The sequence below is a fragment of the Diorhabda carinulata genome, chromosome 9 (assembly GCF_026250575.1).
Source record: "Diorhabda carinulata isolate Delta chromosome 9, icDioCari1.1, whole genome shotgun sequence".
Taxonomy (NCBI): Eukaryota; Metazoa; Arthropoda; class Insecta; order Coleoptera; family Chrysomelidae; genus Diorhabda; species Diorhabda carinulata.
In genome coordinates, this window is record NC_079468.1 from 12,098,202 (window position 1) to 12,112,860 (window position 14,659).

Genomic DNA, 14,659 nt, shown 5'->3' on the forward strand with positions numbered 1-14,659 from the left:
GTATTTCTTGAAAGGAAGAATGTTGGGTATAAAGCAAAGAAATCAGAAATCTTTAGCAGAAAATAAATCAATTTAATAGGGAATGCGACAACGCAACCTACCTAATGCTGAAGTTAAATTAATAAAAATTCACAAGTGTAAGAAAAAAGTTTCAACAAAATTTGTTTTTAATTTCAGGCACCAACGATTGAAAGAAAAAACAAAGATGATCATATAAACGACAAGGAAGACATGTTGCTCATAAAAATACCAGATTCGGAAACACATTGAAAGAACTGTAATTGGACAAGAAAATTTGATACTATCCAGGCAATATTTGTCATTGCGGCCATTCCATGGTCCTCACAACAAATTTTTTATAAATTATATAAAAGAAAAATGTTCGATTCAGCCTGTTGGTATGCGCAGTTTTGGAAATTTAGGGTTAAAAATTTAGAAGCTACCAAATCCTAAAAATTACACAGGTCATTGCCTTCGTCGAACTTCAGCGATTATGGTGAAAATATCGCAAATTTAGAGATAAAGTATATATCGAAATTTACTTACAAAGTGAAAATTGCCAAGACCATACAAAATTTCTCACATCAACATGATTCGGATATTTCACCTTTATGTTCTGACAACTACAAGCATTTAAATATACCCAACATTAAAAATAAAATTGAACCCGTTTAATATTACTAATTCTCAAATTGCAATATAAATATTTTTTTTAATGTAAAAAGCAAGCACCTGAGGATAAACCTTTTTACATTCGAGTAATTCGAGTGGTGCCTGCCGTGTGGAGATGCTTGTGGATATTGATTTTGAACTTGTTGTAGTGTTCGGGAAAGATCTGTTCTAGCAACTGATTCCACAGACTTCTCCAAAGAAATGAGTCTCCATAAATTGAAGTTCTTGGCGTCTGCAGGCAAACTCTGTGTTCATGAACCACGTCAGCCTATCGAGTAGATCTACGTGGGATTATGTTGGACAGCATGTTAGAAGAGCATTTGACGTGGTAGGCGACCTTTCTTCTATACTCTAAGCTGTCCAAGTTTCTGGTCATCTGTGAATCGCCTATAATTCGAACTGCTTCTTCTGTACTGATTCCAGCATCTTCAGGGTATGCTTGGAAGACGAGCTCCAAATGTGCGAACAATATTCCAAAGATGGACGAATCTGGATCTTGTAGAGGACTACAAGCTGTTGGGAAGTATATAGCTTTTTGGTTTTAAAGAGGGCTCCAAGTTTCTGTGAAGCTGCCTTCACTAAATCGGCCACATGACAATGACAGGACATATTGCTTCCAACCTCAATAGCCAACAAGCGAATTTGCGGTGATGGTAATATTGTATGTCCAGACAGGATCAAATCCTGAGCTGCAGGCCACCCTTCTTTGTAAAAATAGCTGCCTGGGTCTTTGCTGTATTAAGCATCAACATTGCTTCTACCCCTCTCCAAAATGTTTTCAAGATCGATATTGATGATTATGATCTGTTGCTGCCTACTGATTTGGGTGTTAGCAGAGTTTATTTGGGCGATTGATTTGAACGACGACACTAGTGTGCTATCATCGGCGAAGCTATAGATCGGGTTGGCAGTTTTGCCGCATAGATCGTTGATGTACAGCAGAAAAAGAGTTGGTGACAAGATACATCCATGGGGAACACTAGCGTTGAGCTCAGACCTTTCTGAGGTGTTTCCATCAATAGCGACCTAAATGGATCGGTCTTTGAGAGAGCTACTAAACTAGTAGATAAGTGAGGACGACGTACGATCTTAATTTATTTAGAAGGTTGAATTACCAAACCCGGTCATAATCCTTCGATATGTCCAGTGCGATTTTCTCTATAACTTCAATCCATACGTTGGTGACATAGGCCAGAAGGTCCCCAGTTGATCTATGCTCACGGAAGTCGTATTAATGGTCGCTGATAATGTTAGCAGGCTCAAGATATCTCAAGATTTAGCGGTTAACGATTTTCTCCATGTCTGGGTATAGGCAATCGGACGGTGGTTATTGGGAACCGACTTTTTTCGGTTGATCCCAAGCAATTTTCTAATTTTCAGGGAAGACACCTCTTTTTTATGATAGAGAAAAGAGTGAAAAGAGCATAGTGGACTAGTTAGTTAGCTGCGTAATTCTTCAATACGATTGGTGGTATTCCATCTGGGTCAGTCGCTTTATTGATATTGAAGCTTTTGAGAAGTTTTGCTAGATCTTGGTGTCGAAATTCTATTTCTGGCATCGAGTTCTGTAAACTCAATATTCTCTTCTCGCTGGCAGATATTTAGACCCTAACGAAGGCGGCTAGTCCAAAATTATACCTGAATTGGGTGTGTAAATCGTTTTCAGGATTAACAAGGTAAACCTTGGATGTTGTTGTTTCCTCTAGAGCCAGAATATGAAGTCTCTTCGACTGCAGATGTTGGTGTACAGTGTTTATATTAGTATTAAGACCTTGTATATTACAGAAATTTACCTTGAAATTTGTTTCGCCTGATAAATCCTTCAGACCGACCTCCATCTGGAGATCCCAACAGTAGGTTAGTTTTACTCCGGAATATTTTGGTCTAGAAGGTGCCATCATGCTATATTTTTTCTTTTTTTTCCTATCAAGGAAACCGGACGCATCAGCACAGCGACGAAACTTGAAACCCTTAGGAACAATTCACGTCGTCGATGCTAATGGGTCACATATACCACGTACACTTTAATATTAGCAAAAATTAGAATGTTTATAATTTTGTTCTATAAATAAATGTGCTTTACTTATTTTTATATTAATGTTAAAACTAATCCACGCGGTTGCTGAAAAAATAATATAGGCAACACGACTGAAAACTGTTTTTCGGACTCGCAGACTTTCTAGAATCTTGTCTACCTGTCCGACAAAACAGTACTTTCTAAACTGTTTAGATAAATTACTATTTGACCTCTCGTCCTAACTTCAGTCATCAAAATTCTCTCCCATTGCCTCCCACATGACTATCAAAATCAAATCTGTTTTAATAATACATAATTTTTTCAATCTTATTCACAGACAATCCTCTATTCAAATTACTCACAGTTACATTGAAATTTATGAAATAGACTAAAAAATTTTACTCCAATTATTAAAATCATTTTAATCATTGATACGTTTCTCATTTCTATGTACATGACCTATGTTTCAATGATTCTGGAATTTTTATAATCAAATGTATTTTTTGATATTTTATGATTTACTAAAGCTTTATTTTTTCATATTGAGCACTTCTTAATTTATTTTCTAAATATGGAAACATAAACAGCATTATTCTTTTATTTTTTAGTATTCCAGATTTCAGTTTAGTAAAATATGTTAATAATATTGTTGAAACTTAAGTTGTCCATATCAGATTATATTTTTGTGAAGTGGAAACGTTAAAAAAATGTCGATTAAAAAAATCCATTATTAATTAAATCAAGACCAATTAAACTACATAAGAAGATCTAAAAATTGAAGAAATTTATATTCTAAGTATGTTCCACTCAATGTCGTTATATTCAGTTTCAACTATCAGAAGTGGTAAAATTCAATTTGTCTTTCACTGTGTTCTTGTTCTAAAATTTCACTGCGCAGTCTACTAGTCATCTTTGTTATTTCTCTACAATCGAAATAATACAAAATAAATGATAACTAACCGACATCCTGGTCTTGAACAATGATCTCCATATCTGCAAGGTTTCGAGGATCCCAGAACTGCAGTAGGTGTAGAAGCTCTATTATTTACATCTAAATTAGAAACTTTTGCTACTACTTTATCCATTTGCGTTTGCCAAAACTGTTTGTGTTGAACGTTGTGTAACCCAGTATTGATAGATAAAATACTCGGAAGAGACTGGAAAACAAAGTTAAAATTAGTTAAAATTCACATTGAAATGCTTTGAAATAGAGCTAAACAAAATAGACTGAATGGTAATTGAAGTTTTAATATATGAAAAAATATAAAAATTAATTGACTCATTATAATTCATCATGAAAACATAATACTTACCTGCAGTACTCTAGACTGTGATGTGGGTGAAAATTTTGAACAATTTTCACACCAAGCAGGAGTTGTTTGTTTCGGACAAAGAGATCTTTTTAAAATATCACAGAAACTCCATTCATCCTGCCCAGAAGGAAATGAAGGATATACTAAATTACAGGCCAGTAAAAACGATTCTTTCCTAACCTACAAATAGTGTGACTCATAATTTAATTAATTACACAAAAATCTTATTATGTTTCCAAAAGGACATGGCATACATTTTAATAACCTTGCGCCAGAAGTAGTAACTATAACTCTGGATGCAGTGGTAGTAAAGAGTGCATTTAGTGTGGATTTTTTTGTATATTTTTTGAAAAATTAATAAATATTACTCACTTCATTATTACATTTAAGGCAACAATTCAACTGAAGCTGCTTGGTTCCAAATAATTGACTAATTTCTGAAATATCTTCCCTTTTCTCATCTTCTAATTTAGCGTCAATATCTTCTAGAATGAATAAGTAAAATATCTATATTCATAGAAAAAATGTATTTATCGCTTAACGATTAGGTAAATTAAAGATTTTGAACTAATTGTAATTTATGTATCAATGAAGTGTTTCGCATCTCAAGTATCTATATCTGTTGAATACTGATCCCCCTCGCCACCTGGAATTGAGGGGAAATAATTGAGCACAACTACAAGTAATAGTCGAGTCTAAATTTAATATTCTTATAAAAACTCCGACAAAATACGTTAACTTTATATTTATTTCAAAGAATAGGACACTGTTACCAATATTAAAATTTGTTTACTCTATAGGTGAAACCAATACAATTCGACTGTATTGTGTTGTGAAGAATAATAAATGCATGTAGCTGTAACACGGGACTTTTAAAAATAAAATACTGTTTTTATGAAAATAACAAATAAGGTGCAAACTTTAAGCCAATTCAACAATATATTTGTTACATACTCTGAAAATGAAAAAGGCAGTACTTAACATTCAATATGCAAAATAGTGCCTACATGTCCTAATATGACGGGAGTAAGTGAAGTAATAATTCAAAGGTTTGAATTCTAGAGGAAAAGTGGAGATATTAGTGCACCCAAAACAAAATTTAGTGAGGTACTCACTGAAGATGACCTTGACCGAATGGCACTCTTTTTATATAAATAAACAGATATCAATATAGACGAAGTTCATCAATTTGTTATTTGTTATGAAAAAACATACTGTGGTGAGAACACTATTGTTAAATTAAAAACACATGATGTTTAGTAATCATTTCATCCTTCAATTGTTATTAGGGTCAAAAAATTGACTATTTTCAAATAAATTATAGAAATTTTGTATAATTTTAAAAAATGTTCGTTAATGTTATCAAAGGGTTATCGAAAATACCTCAATATGTAAAAGTCTTCTAATACAATTTTTATTTAACAACAACCAACGTTTAACAAAGAAATCATTCCAACAGTGTGACATCACAAACTTTGAAACACTATCACGTAATGTCAGTGTGGAAATCACTTCTATTCCTGACTACGCTAAGCCAACAAATACATACACACGTGTGTAAGTAGCATCACTGGTCAATGTCAAAGTAGATAGCGTGACCAATGTATTGATCCATGATTGGAACGTGAACGAAATAGGAAATCTTCTCGTGAATGACATTTTCGATCGGCAAATATATAAAAAGGAAATCATCCGACCAGTAGAACTTGAAATATCTGGGTTTGAAAAAATTTAAAACTCATAAATAGTGCGGTTTTCCAATTCTGATGAGAAAGATGTGGACATAAATTTCAATTTACAACTGACGCACTGACAAATGAACACCATTGATATTTGTGGTCAAACTTTCAATTTCAATTATTAGACCTCAATGTTAATAGTTAGTATCGACTGTTTCATTTCAAATGATTTTTGAAACACAAGTAAATTTTTGATGAAAATAGCGCATTCCAAATTTTTACCGGGAACGAACAAGACCATCATGTGATATTGCCTATAAACCAGATCGCTGATGGTAAATAGACCAGGGTAGAAGCCTTTAAAAATGATAAGAATGAAAAAATAATAATGAGAGAATGAAAGCCATTGGAAAGAGTGAAAACTATAATAAAAATGAAAGGAAAAATAATTTATGGGCGACCTAAGGTCGGGAAGGGGGTGGGCTTTTGAAGGAAAAAACGGTATATATCGATTTCCGGCAAAATACAAGTTTTATGGAAAAAAGTTGAATTGCAATGTTGTAATAATTGTAAAACAAAACGATGTACAACTCTTGTAATCACAATTTTTTCATATAACCTCAAATTTTATGTAAAAAATTCACAAAAACCAAGTCTTTAGTTTTTTATTTTTCACAGAAAACATTATTATCTCTCGAAATCTGGTGAAAACGTACAATTTAATTTCCCAAATACACTGTAATTTACTTGATTAGAAATATTAATTTTGCCTAATTTTGAATTCATATCGAAAAGGCATCCTAATTTTAAAACGAAAATTCTCCCGTCAAAATATTAATTTTTTAGAAATAGTCGGTGAGTTTTCTATTCATTGACAATCTCTCCTTTCTGATGAGGTAAGAAATTTTACTATCGCTATGCAAAAATTTTCTTCGATCATTATGAACAATTTTTAGATATTTATTAAATTTTTAGACTCTAATACTTATGTTGATCAATGTAATATGGAATCTCATGCTTTTCGTATAGTTAGAGTGTATTTTGTGAATTTTTTTTAAATAACTAAAAATTGTAGAGATGAATTATTAGAAAATTTTGACTATTTTTCGGTTTTCTTTGCCTTGGTAAGTTTATCGTGATGATGGTAATATTTTTACACAATCAGATAGTAAAGATTTTAAGGAATAAAAATCTCACCGACTGTTTAAAAAAAGCTGATAATTTGACAGGAGATTTTCAATTGAAGATTAGGGTGCTTTTTAGATTTTTTGTTTTTTTTTTAAATTTTTTACATAAATTTGTAAAAAAATGTAGATACAAAATATATAGATCTTTTTATTGCCTACAACTTTGCCACTCAACTTTTTACGATAGTTTTGCCGGAAATCGAGATAAGTCGTTTCTTACTCTTAAAAACTCACCCTCTTCCACTTCCTGATCTCAGATAGCCCGTAAATTATTTTTCCTTCGTTTTTCCATCCTACTATTATTATTTTTAATTTGAAAAATTACCGACCCTGGTCTAAAACAGCTTTTAAGGAATTTCTGAAAACATTGATTGATATTTCTGGAAACATTGGTTACTGAACACACGAACACACTGTTTACACAATCACTACAACAACAGTCACAATTACACTGTATGACGCGCGTTTCGATAACCAAATTATCGACTTCAGAGACTTAAGTTCACATCTGCACGACAAACTTAGTTATCGAAACGCGAGTTTGACAATGTAATTGTGAGTTTTGGTGTAGTGGTGTTGTAAACAGTGTGTTTAGTATAAAACAGCTTTTGCAGGTCTGCATTTATAATGTTTTCAGATATCAGTGAAAGATGACATACTTTATTTTTTATCATATAACATGCTATGTGAAAATACCTAAATAAAATGAACTATACTGTGTTCATCCAAGAAACGGAGATCTCTAAGACAACCTGCTTGTACAGACTTAAACTAATGAATAAAAAAAAGAAAAAGCATTTTTTGTATTCAACATTGAACAAATTACAAAAAATGGGTGAATTTTATTTCAGCAGTCAACAGTTTTTGTTTTAAAAATGGTATAAATAATAGAAAAGCTAAACAAAATTATGAAATAATAATAGATCTTTCTTGTCATATTAGTCCGGTTACTCAATCTGAAGGACTACTAGAAGAATCACCATTAAGATTAATTATTACTGAATGTCTGAATCAACTAATTCATCCATTATATGGATAATATTTTTAAGATAGCCGTATTTAAAAGTAGTATTTTCTGGCAACATAATTTTTTATGTCCGCCCAAATAGACTCTTTTGGATTGGCTAGTAGTGATAAAGGGGAAGACGTAATATTATTCTATTTTGTGCTTTAGCAATTTCGTCTATAATATATAATTATCATTATTGGTTCTAAGTTCATTCTCTATCCTCAAAATTTCTGCTTTCACCATATTTTCTTCAAATGATATACTTTTCAAACGCAATCAGTCTTGATTAAGGGCTTTTGGAGGCTGTACTAGGAATTTTTTTCATCTTTCCTATTATTCCTATTCCTATTATGGGGCGTTGTCTAAAATAATTATACAATTCTCTTCCAAGTTCTCTTCTATATTACTAAACCAATTTTCAAACAATTTGCCGCCAATCTCCTTATGATAGTCGCCAGTTTTCTTCGAAAACACGCACAAGGCGTCGGGGATAAAACCAGTTTCGCTTCCTATGTGGCATACTATCCTAACCTTTTTCCTTTTCCTAGAAGATCAATTTTGTTTTAGTTGAAATAGAAGAATTTACTCCTTATTTCAGTTTTGGTAGATTTCACATTAATACCTCAATCTATTCGCAACTTATATTGTTTACAGACACACACACAGTTTGTTGAGAGTATGATAAGGTGATTTTTACTTGAAGGGTTCTTTAATTCAGTATAAAAAGGTTTGCCTAGAAGAATCTATGGATTCATTAACCCTAATTTCGAGCTTAGTGTGGCCTGCGTTTCCTATTTTTTCTTCTATGGGTCCTTATTTTCATTAAATACTGTCGTCTCCACAATCCTATTTCTGGTTTCTTGAGCAACAAACTATTTCCCCCTTTTGTTAAATTTAAATCTTATTTTCTTAAACAACTTATGAAATATCGACTTTTTGAAATTTGGTAGGTAAGCATCATCATTTACAACTGGATGGATTGTTGGAATTTCGAATGCTTTTATTTATATTCTCTTATCACTGAAACACTTGAAGGAGACACTCCAGCGATGTTTCCTACTTTTTTCATTTTTGTAAATGATCGAAATTACATTTTTTCCATTAATATTAAAATGCAGTTTTTTTTTTGGTCTTTTTTCAGGTGAACTGTGGCAACACAAATTAGCATTTTCTTCAGTCGCATCAGTATTTGACTTTTCGATACTATAGCGACGTATCAAAAACAATTAACACCCACGCCCAGTGGGCAGTTAGATCTGATTAACAAGGTAAGGAGGCATGTTTATTTTAGCCAATAAATGCAAAGGCGCGTGGTGACCATGCTTCGATCGATTGTTGTTTGGATGGATTTAATATAGTTAGAAGCGGATATATTTAAAATAATTGCAATACTTTCATAAGTATTACCTTAGAGCATTATTATTAAGTCACGGAAAGTGTTAAAAATAATAGTTACCAGCAGCTGTTTTCTTTTCTTTAATCTTCTCTCCTGATATACTCGGAAAGTCAGTTTCTTTGTAGATAAAAGGTTTTCTGGAAACTTTTCGATCTTCATTTTTTTTCTTGGTTTCTATTAACTCTACATGCATCTGATGTAATATGAATCTATTCCAACTCTAAAAAATATCTATAAAAATCATTTGAGACAATGAAACAACAATCCAGACAAATAAATTTCCAAGTATCTTGAAAAGGCAATAGACTCCTTTTATTTTGCAGCTCAAATGAATAAAATGGTATAATACATTACTGAAGTTAGTAAATATCAACAAAAAACTTGCAGCATTTGCAAAACAAGTGCGCAGCGGCGAAAGAATAATATTGGCTCTAACACCTTTCAACCGTTAAAGTCACCAGAAGTGGACGGAATCTTCTCAGCCCTCCTTCACACTTGATCCGACTCAGTAGAATCAGTCTAAAGCTGGGGTACATAACAGAGCTTTGGAGAAAGGCCAAAGTAACCTTCATACCAAAAGCATACAAGGAGGGGACCACACATCTTAAATCCTTCAGACCAATCAGCCTCCCCTAGTTTCTACTTAAAGCGATAGAAAAAGCTGTCGACAACTAAATTAGAACAGAGATTCTGAAGTGGAAAGCTCTCTATCCATGGCAATTCGCATACCAAACAGGCAGATCAACTAAGACTGCATTGGTACAATTGTCAATAATTTAGAATGCTCTGACGAACAAAGAAAACCTAGTATATACCTTCTTAGACATAGAAGGCGCCTTTGACAATACTCCACACGAGGCTGTTAAAAGAGAAGGACTAGACATTAAAGTAATGTTGAATTCTGTCTTACAAGTCTCGGTGTGAAATTATCTCTATAGCAGAGACTTTCACTTTATTATATCATCAAACTGTGTATTCCAAAGAATTGAAATCGCATGAAAGTGAAGCCCAATTAATTGAAGCTTTAGCAATTGATCCATTTGAATAATAGTTAGTCACACTATCCTTCTATCCAAGCTCAGAGGAAGATCCATCACCATCTTTGCGACATATAACTATTCGAGATGCAATGTGATAACCAATTAATTTGATGTACAAACATTAACTTCAAACGATCGTTGTAATGTGAAATGTAATTAGAAAAAATTGAATTTAAAAAAATTGATAAACTTTTTAAAGTATGATTGGCAATATGCTTTCAGAATGTCTGGATACTCAATAGAATAAATTTTCAATTCATTAGTTCATAAGTTACTTATTATGTTAGTTTCCTTATAGAATACTAACCTGAATTAAAGCAGATAATTCCATTTTTTGTTTGGCATCTGGATGAAGATCGCTCAATATCAAACTAAGGGCAGATGCTTCAGGTACAGTTCGAAAGGCTCTGAGAAAATTACCTGGCTGGCACGGCTGATTTTGTGAAGAAGTAGAAAGCATGTGAAATAAAAATCCGAGTTCACATGAAAGGCAAAATTCTTTTGTACAGGAATGGCTCAACAACACTGCACGCAATGGTTCAATAAAATACAACACCTACAAAATTAGAGAAGTTTGTTTACCAAACAAAAAACTTTAGAATGAAATAGACTTTTTTCTCGAAGTAATACCAATTATTACTTTTGGAATTTTGGAAACTTTAGTAATTCTTTGTTTTTTTATTCCTATTTAACGTGCTCGGCTACTATGTCCACTTATACAGGTGCGATTACAATTATATCAGTATATACATACATTAACATATCAATATATAATTATTGTTCGATATTTTATGGTTAAGATTCACATTCCTTAGAAATTGAAGCACGAAAGAGATTTGCTCCATGTCATTCAGGATGTCTTTGTAATTGGTCTTGAATTGGAACTGCAATCTTTAGGGGCATATTTGTGGCATTCAGTTAATATGTGTTTTATTTTCAAATTGGAACTATAGCTGGTGCAAATGGGTCTGGCCGTAGAAGACATCAGATAACCATGAGTGAGTCTTGAGTGTCCGATTCTTATCCGTCTTACAATGGCTAAGTATCACCTGGAGAGGCCTGTGAAATTACTTGGTTGAGTGTGATGTATAGTGTAAGGTAGTGTCCAAGTTTTGCTGCCACGTTATTCTGATTTTTCTTTTAAAGTGAGATTTTAAGTCCTTATGGATAGTTATACTGTCGGTGATGATACGAGTTAAAGCACTTTTTGCTTGGTGGTCTGCTAATTCGTTTCCTACGGTTCTAAATTGGGAAGGTAACCAGATGATAGTAACTGTTATTTTTAGTGATAAGAGAGATAAGAGTCATGTATAGATTAGACAATAAGGTGATCGGTAAATATATTTTTAATAGATGAAATTGAAGCGTGTGAGTCTGTACATATTGCAATCTGCATATAAGGAAGGGAGATGAAATTGATGGCCTGTAGAATGCTAAATAGTTCACCTGTATGAACGCTGCAAGTTGGTCGAATAATAACGGGTTTTGGCTATGGTTCTTTTGTGATTTTCTAGTGATTTGTTTCTACGATATAAATTTAGTGAAATTTTCTGTTGATTTACCGCATGTGTGCAGTTGGAATTCCACCATGGTGCAGTTTTTCGATTTTGAGCAATAAGATTTTTACCGATGTGCAGGTTGGCAGCTGATAGTATAGCATCTGTAATTTTCATAAGGTTGTCGTTCATATTTTCTGAGAAAGATAAGGCATATAAATCGGCTTCTGTTTGGGAGGTATAATTAGTACAGTCAGCGTTGTTTAGGTGCCAATATGATTTGTGTAAAATATCATTTTGACTGGGAGTATTAAAGGATATAATAATGGAATAATGATTACTGTCATAGAGATCATTGGCAGTGTGCCAATTTAGTGAGAGAGCAAGTTTAGGATCACTAAAAATGAGATCAATGGAAGAAAAGTTTTTCCTCTGTTCATTTGAAATTTGATCCCCACATTGTGTTGTGAGCGTTGAAATCACCAACTATAATGTAAGGTTGGGAAATTGGTAAATTAGGCCGAGAAGTTCTTTTAAGGAGTAGTTGGGACGGATATATAAGCCGCAGATGGTGAGTTTATATGGGCACCTGCTGGAAACAGCTATAGCTTCAAGATCAGTGGTAATAAGGAGTGTGGAGAACAATTCGGCTGAAACAAAAATTGAAGTACCACCGCTGGCTCGCACAGTTCGAACGGTCATAATGGTATCCCTCACAGTTTTTTAGAGTAGCAAGTTTATTTATTTTAGAGTTTGTTTCTTGTAAACAGACAATTTCAGTACTTTCTTCTGTAATTATTTGCTAGATCTTTCCAAGCTTGAAAAAAATACATCACAATTTCATTGAATAATTTTGAATGGAGACTTAAGGATTTAGTTGGTGATGAGATTATGAGATGTGAAAATTGAGTTCATCGTCGGTATAATTGTCAGAAGCGCTTTTGTTATCGGACAAATCTTCAGGATTGAGTTGCCTTCTAAGTTTTTGTTGGAGTCGAGTGAGACGATTTTTAAGCGAACATTCTTTTGTTTCGGAGTAGAGAAGAGATAAATCATTTAAGAGACCCTGGATGTTAGGCGTAAACTCTAGTGCTAATTTTCTAAGAACGCTATATATTGGGTTTCAGTGAGCGTGAATTTGGTTAGATTGTTCTTAGAAAGACTTTGTATAGAGGTAAGTGAGTTGGCAGTAAGCTTGTGTTTTTCCGGGATTTGAGTTTTAGGCCTTTTCTTTTGATGCTTAAGTACATTGTGGGAAGTTAATAATGGAGGAGGGGGCATTTGATTGTCTGATGGTGAAGGGGATTCTGTAGGAGATGACTGGCAGGGAGTATCCACATTGCTGTCAAAGATCAGTTAGGGGTTCTGAGGATGAAAGGGGGGTTGGCGAAGTTCCGCAAAGAGGAGTAGTAGCAAGGGATTACGGTAGTGGAGTGGAGAAGTATATCATTTTGTATCTACTCTGTTTACACAGGAAAACATCAGTCTGTCGATAGAAATTAATATACGGTATAGAGTGTTTTCATGGGTAATTAGGAGTGAGGTTTCTATGATGAAATTGTTGTTATCAATGATAATGTAAGTAAACTCATAAGATGGGTGTATTCATCCGCATGAGCCACATTTTACAAATGAAATAGGAGAAGTTATTTGCAGTTTGATGTCCTTAAGCCTTTTTTCTATAACAGAATGGGGGATGGGGAATGGAAGTCTTCGGATAGAAATTGTTGTGGAATTGATATATATGTGTTGGTGGTTTCTAAGGAGTTCGTCTATAATTGCGGTTGAAGATAAGTATATACAGATACGGTTGTTGGAAATTCTTGATGCAAATGTGATATTTTTCGGGGAAACGGTATCTCCTATAGCTTTGATGTAATCAAATAGAATGGTATTTGGGATGGAATGCATGATAATTGCTGGCTCACGTTTAGGGGATGTTTGGGCGGAGGGCTTTGATAGAGTTGCATTAACATAAGATTTTGTGTTATGGAGTGGGTTTTGTTGTGATAAGGATGTTGGGTTTTGGTTGTTTATAGTATTCATTTTGTGGGTAGTTATGGATGCCAAGATTACAATGTTAAAATTGTAGGGGGAGGACCCTGTGAATTAAGTTGTAGAAAAAATAACAGTTACCTGATGTGTTGCTGCAGCGCTGAAAAGGTTCTGATTTCTGCTGGTGATATGGTGTGGAATTTTAACTCACATGTTAATTTTTAATGGTCACATTCAGTTATTTACTTTTCAAAATTATCAATAGAATAAAAAATTTAAAAAACTTTATACGTAGATAACGTCAATTACCCAGATAGACACAATGCGTGTGCACTTGGCTACCTGACTAGGAAATTCTTTGTTTAATTGTTTATTTTTATTGAAAGTACTTATCAATGACCCACTTAACTAGCTTATTATGCTTACTTTAAGGACGAATAGACAAATAAACATTGTAATTTATCCCAAGCCTGACATAACTTAGAATGTGGCTAAGAATACATATCTTATTCTATGGAAAGTAAAACAACCAAACAAAAGGTGACACACTATTATTATAAAAAATACCACATGTATTAAATAACAGTTTTGAATGTTAAACCTCTATCCACATTCTCTCAAAGTATGAAATACTACGGAACACCGGAGCACTACACCTGGGGGCCTATGAAATAGAAGATGATAACCTCTGGCAACTACAGTCATTCCAAATTCTAGAATTTTTAAAAGGAGTGGGATTAACAGATCAGTTGTAAACACTGGGTTCCCCAGTATTGCAGCAAGAATGGGGGACACAATAGATCTTTTGGATCACAATATATATGATACCCCAATATCTAGTTTAAATCTAGTCTA

General features: G+C 33.5%; 1 protein-coding gene across 2 annotated transcripts in view; it reads right to left on the reverse strand.

Annotated features, from left to right (window-relative positions):
• LOC130898291 (PAN2-PAN3 deadenylation complex catalytic subunit PAN2) overlaps positions 1 to 14,659 on the reverse strand; it is a 59,687-nt gene that overhangs the window by 18,857 nt on the left and 26,171 nt on the right. Inside the window, exons 10-14 of one of the 2 annotated variants that reach the window (XM_057807485.1) lie at positions 10,621 to 10,869; positions 9,334 to 9,493; positions 4,375 to 4,487; positions 4,003 to 4,182; positions 3,650 to 3,846 (exon numbers count right to left, since the gene is read on the reverse strand). In XM_057807485.1, coding sequence (XP_057663468.1) covers positions 3,650 to 3,846; positions 4,003 to 4,182; positions 4,375 to 4,487; positions 9,334 to 9,493; positions 10,621 to 10,869 — 899 coding nt within the window. The remainder of the gene's footprint in view (positions 1 to 3,649; positions 3,847 to 4,002; positions 4,183 to 4,374; positions 4,488 to 9,333; positions 9,494 to 10,620; positions 10,870 to 14,659) is intronic. The other variant, XM_057807486.1, reaches the window with a different exon arrangement.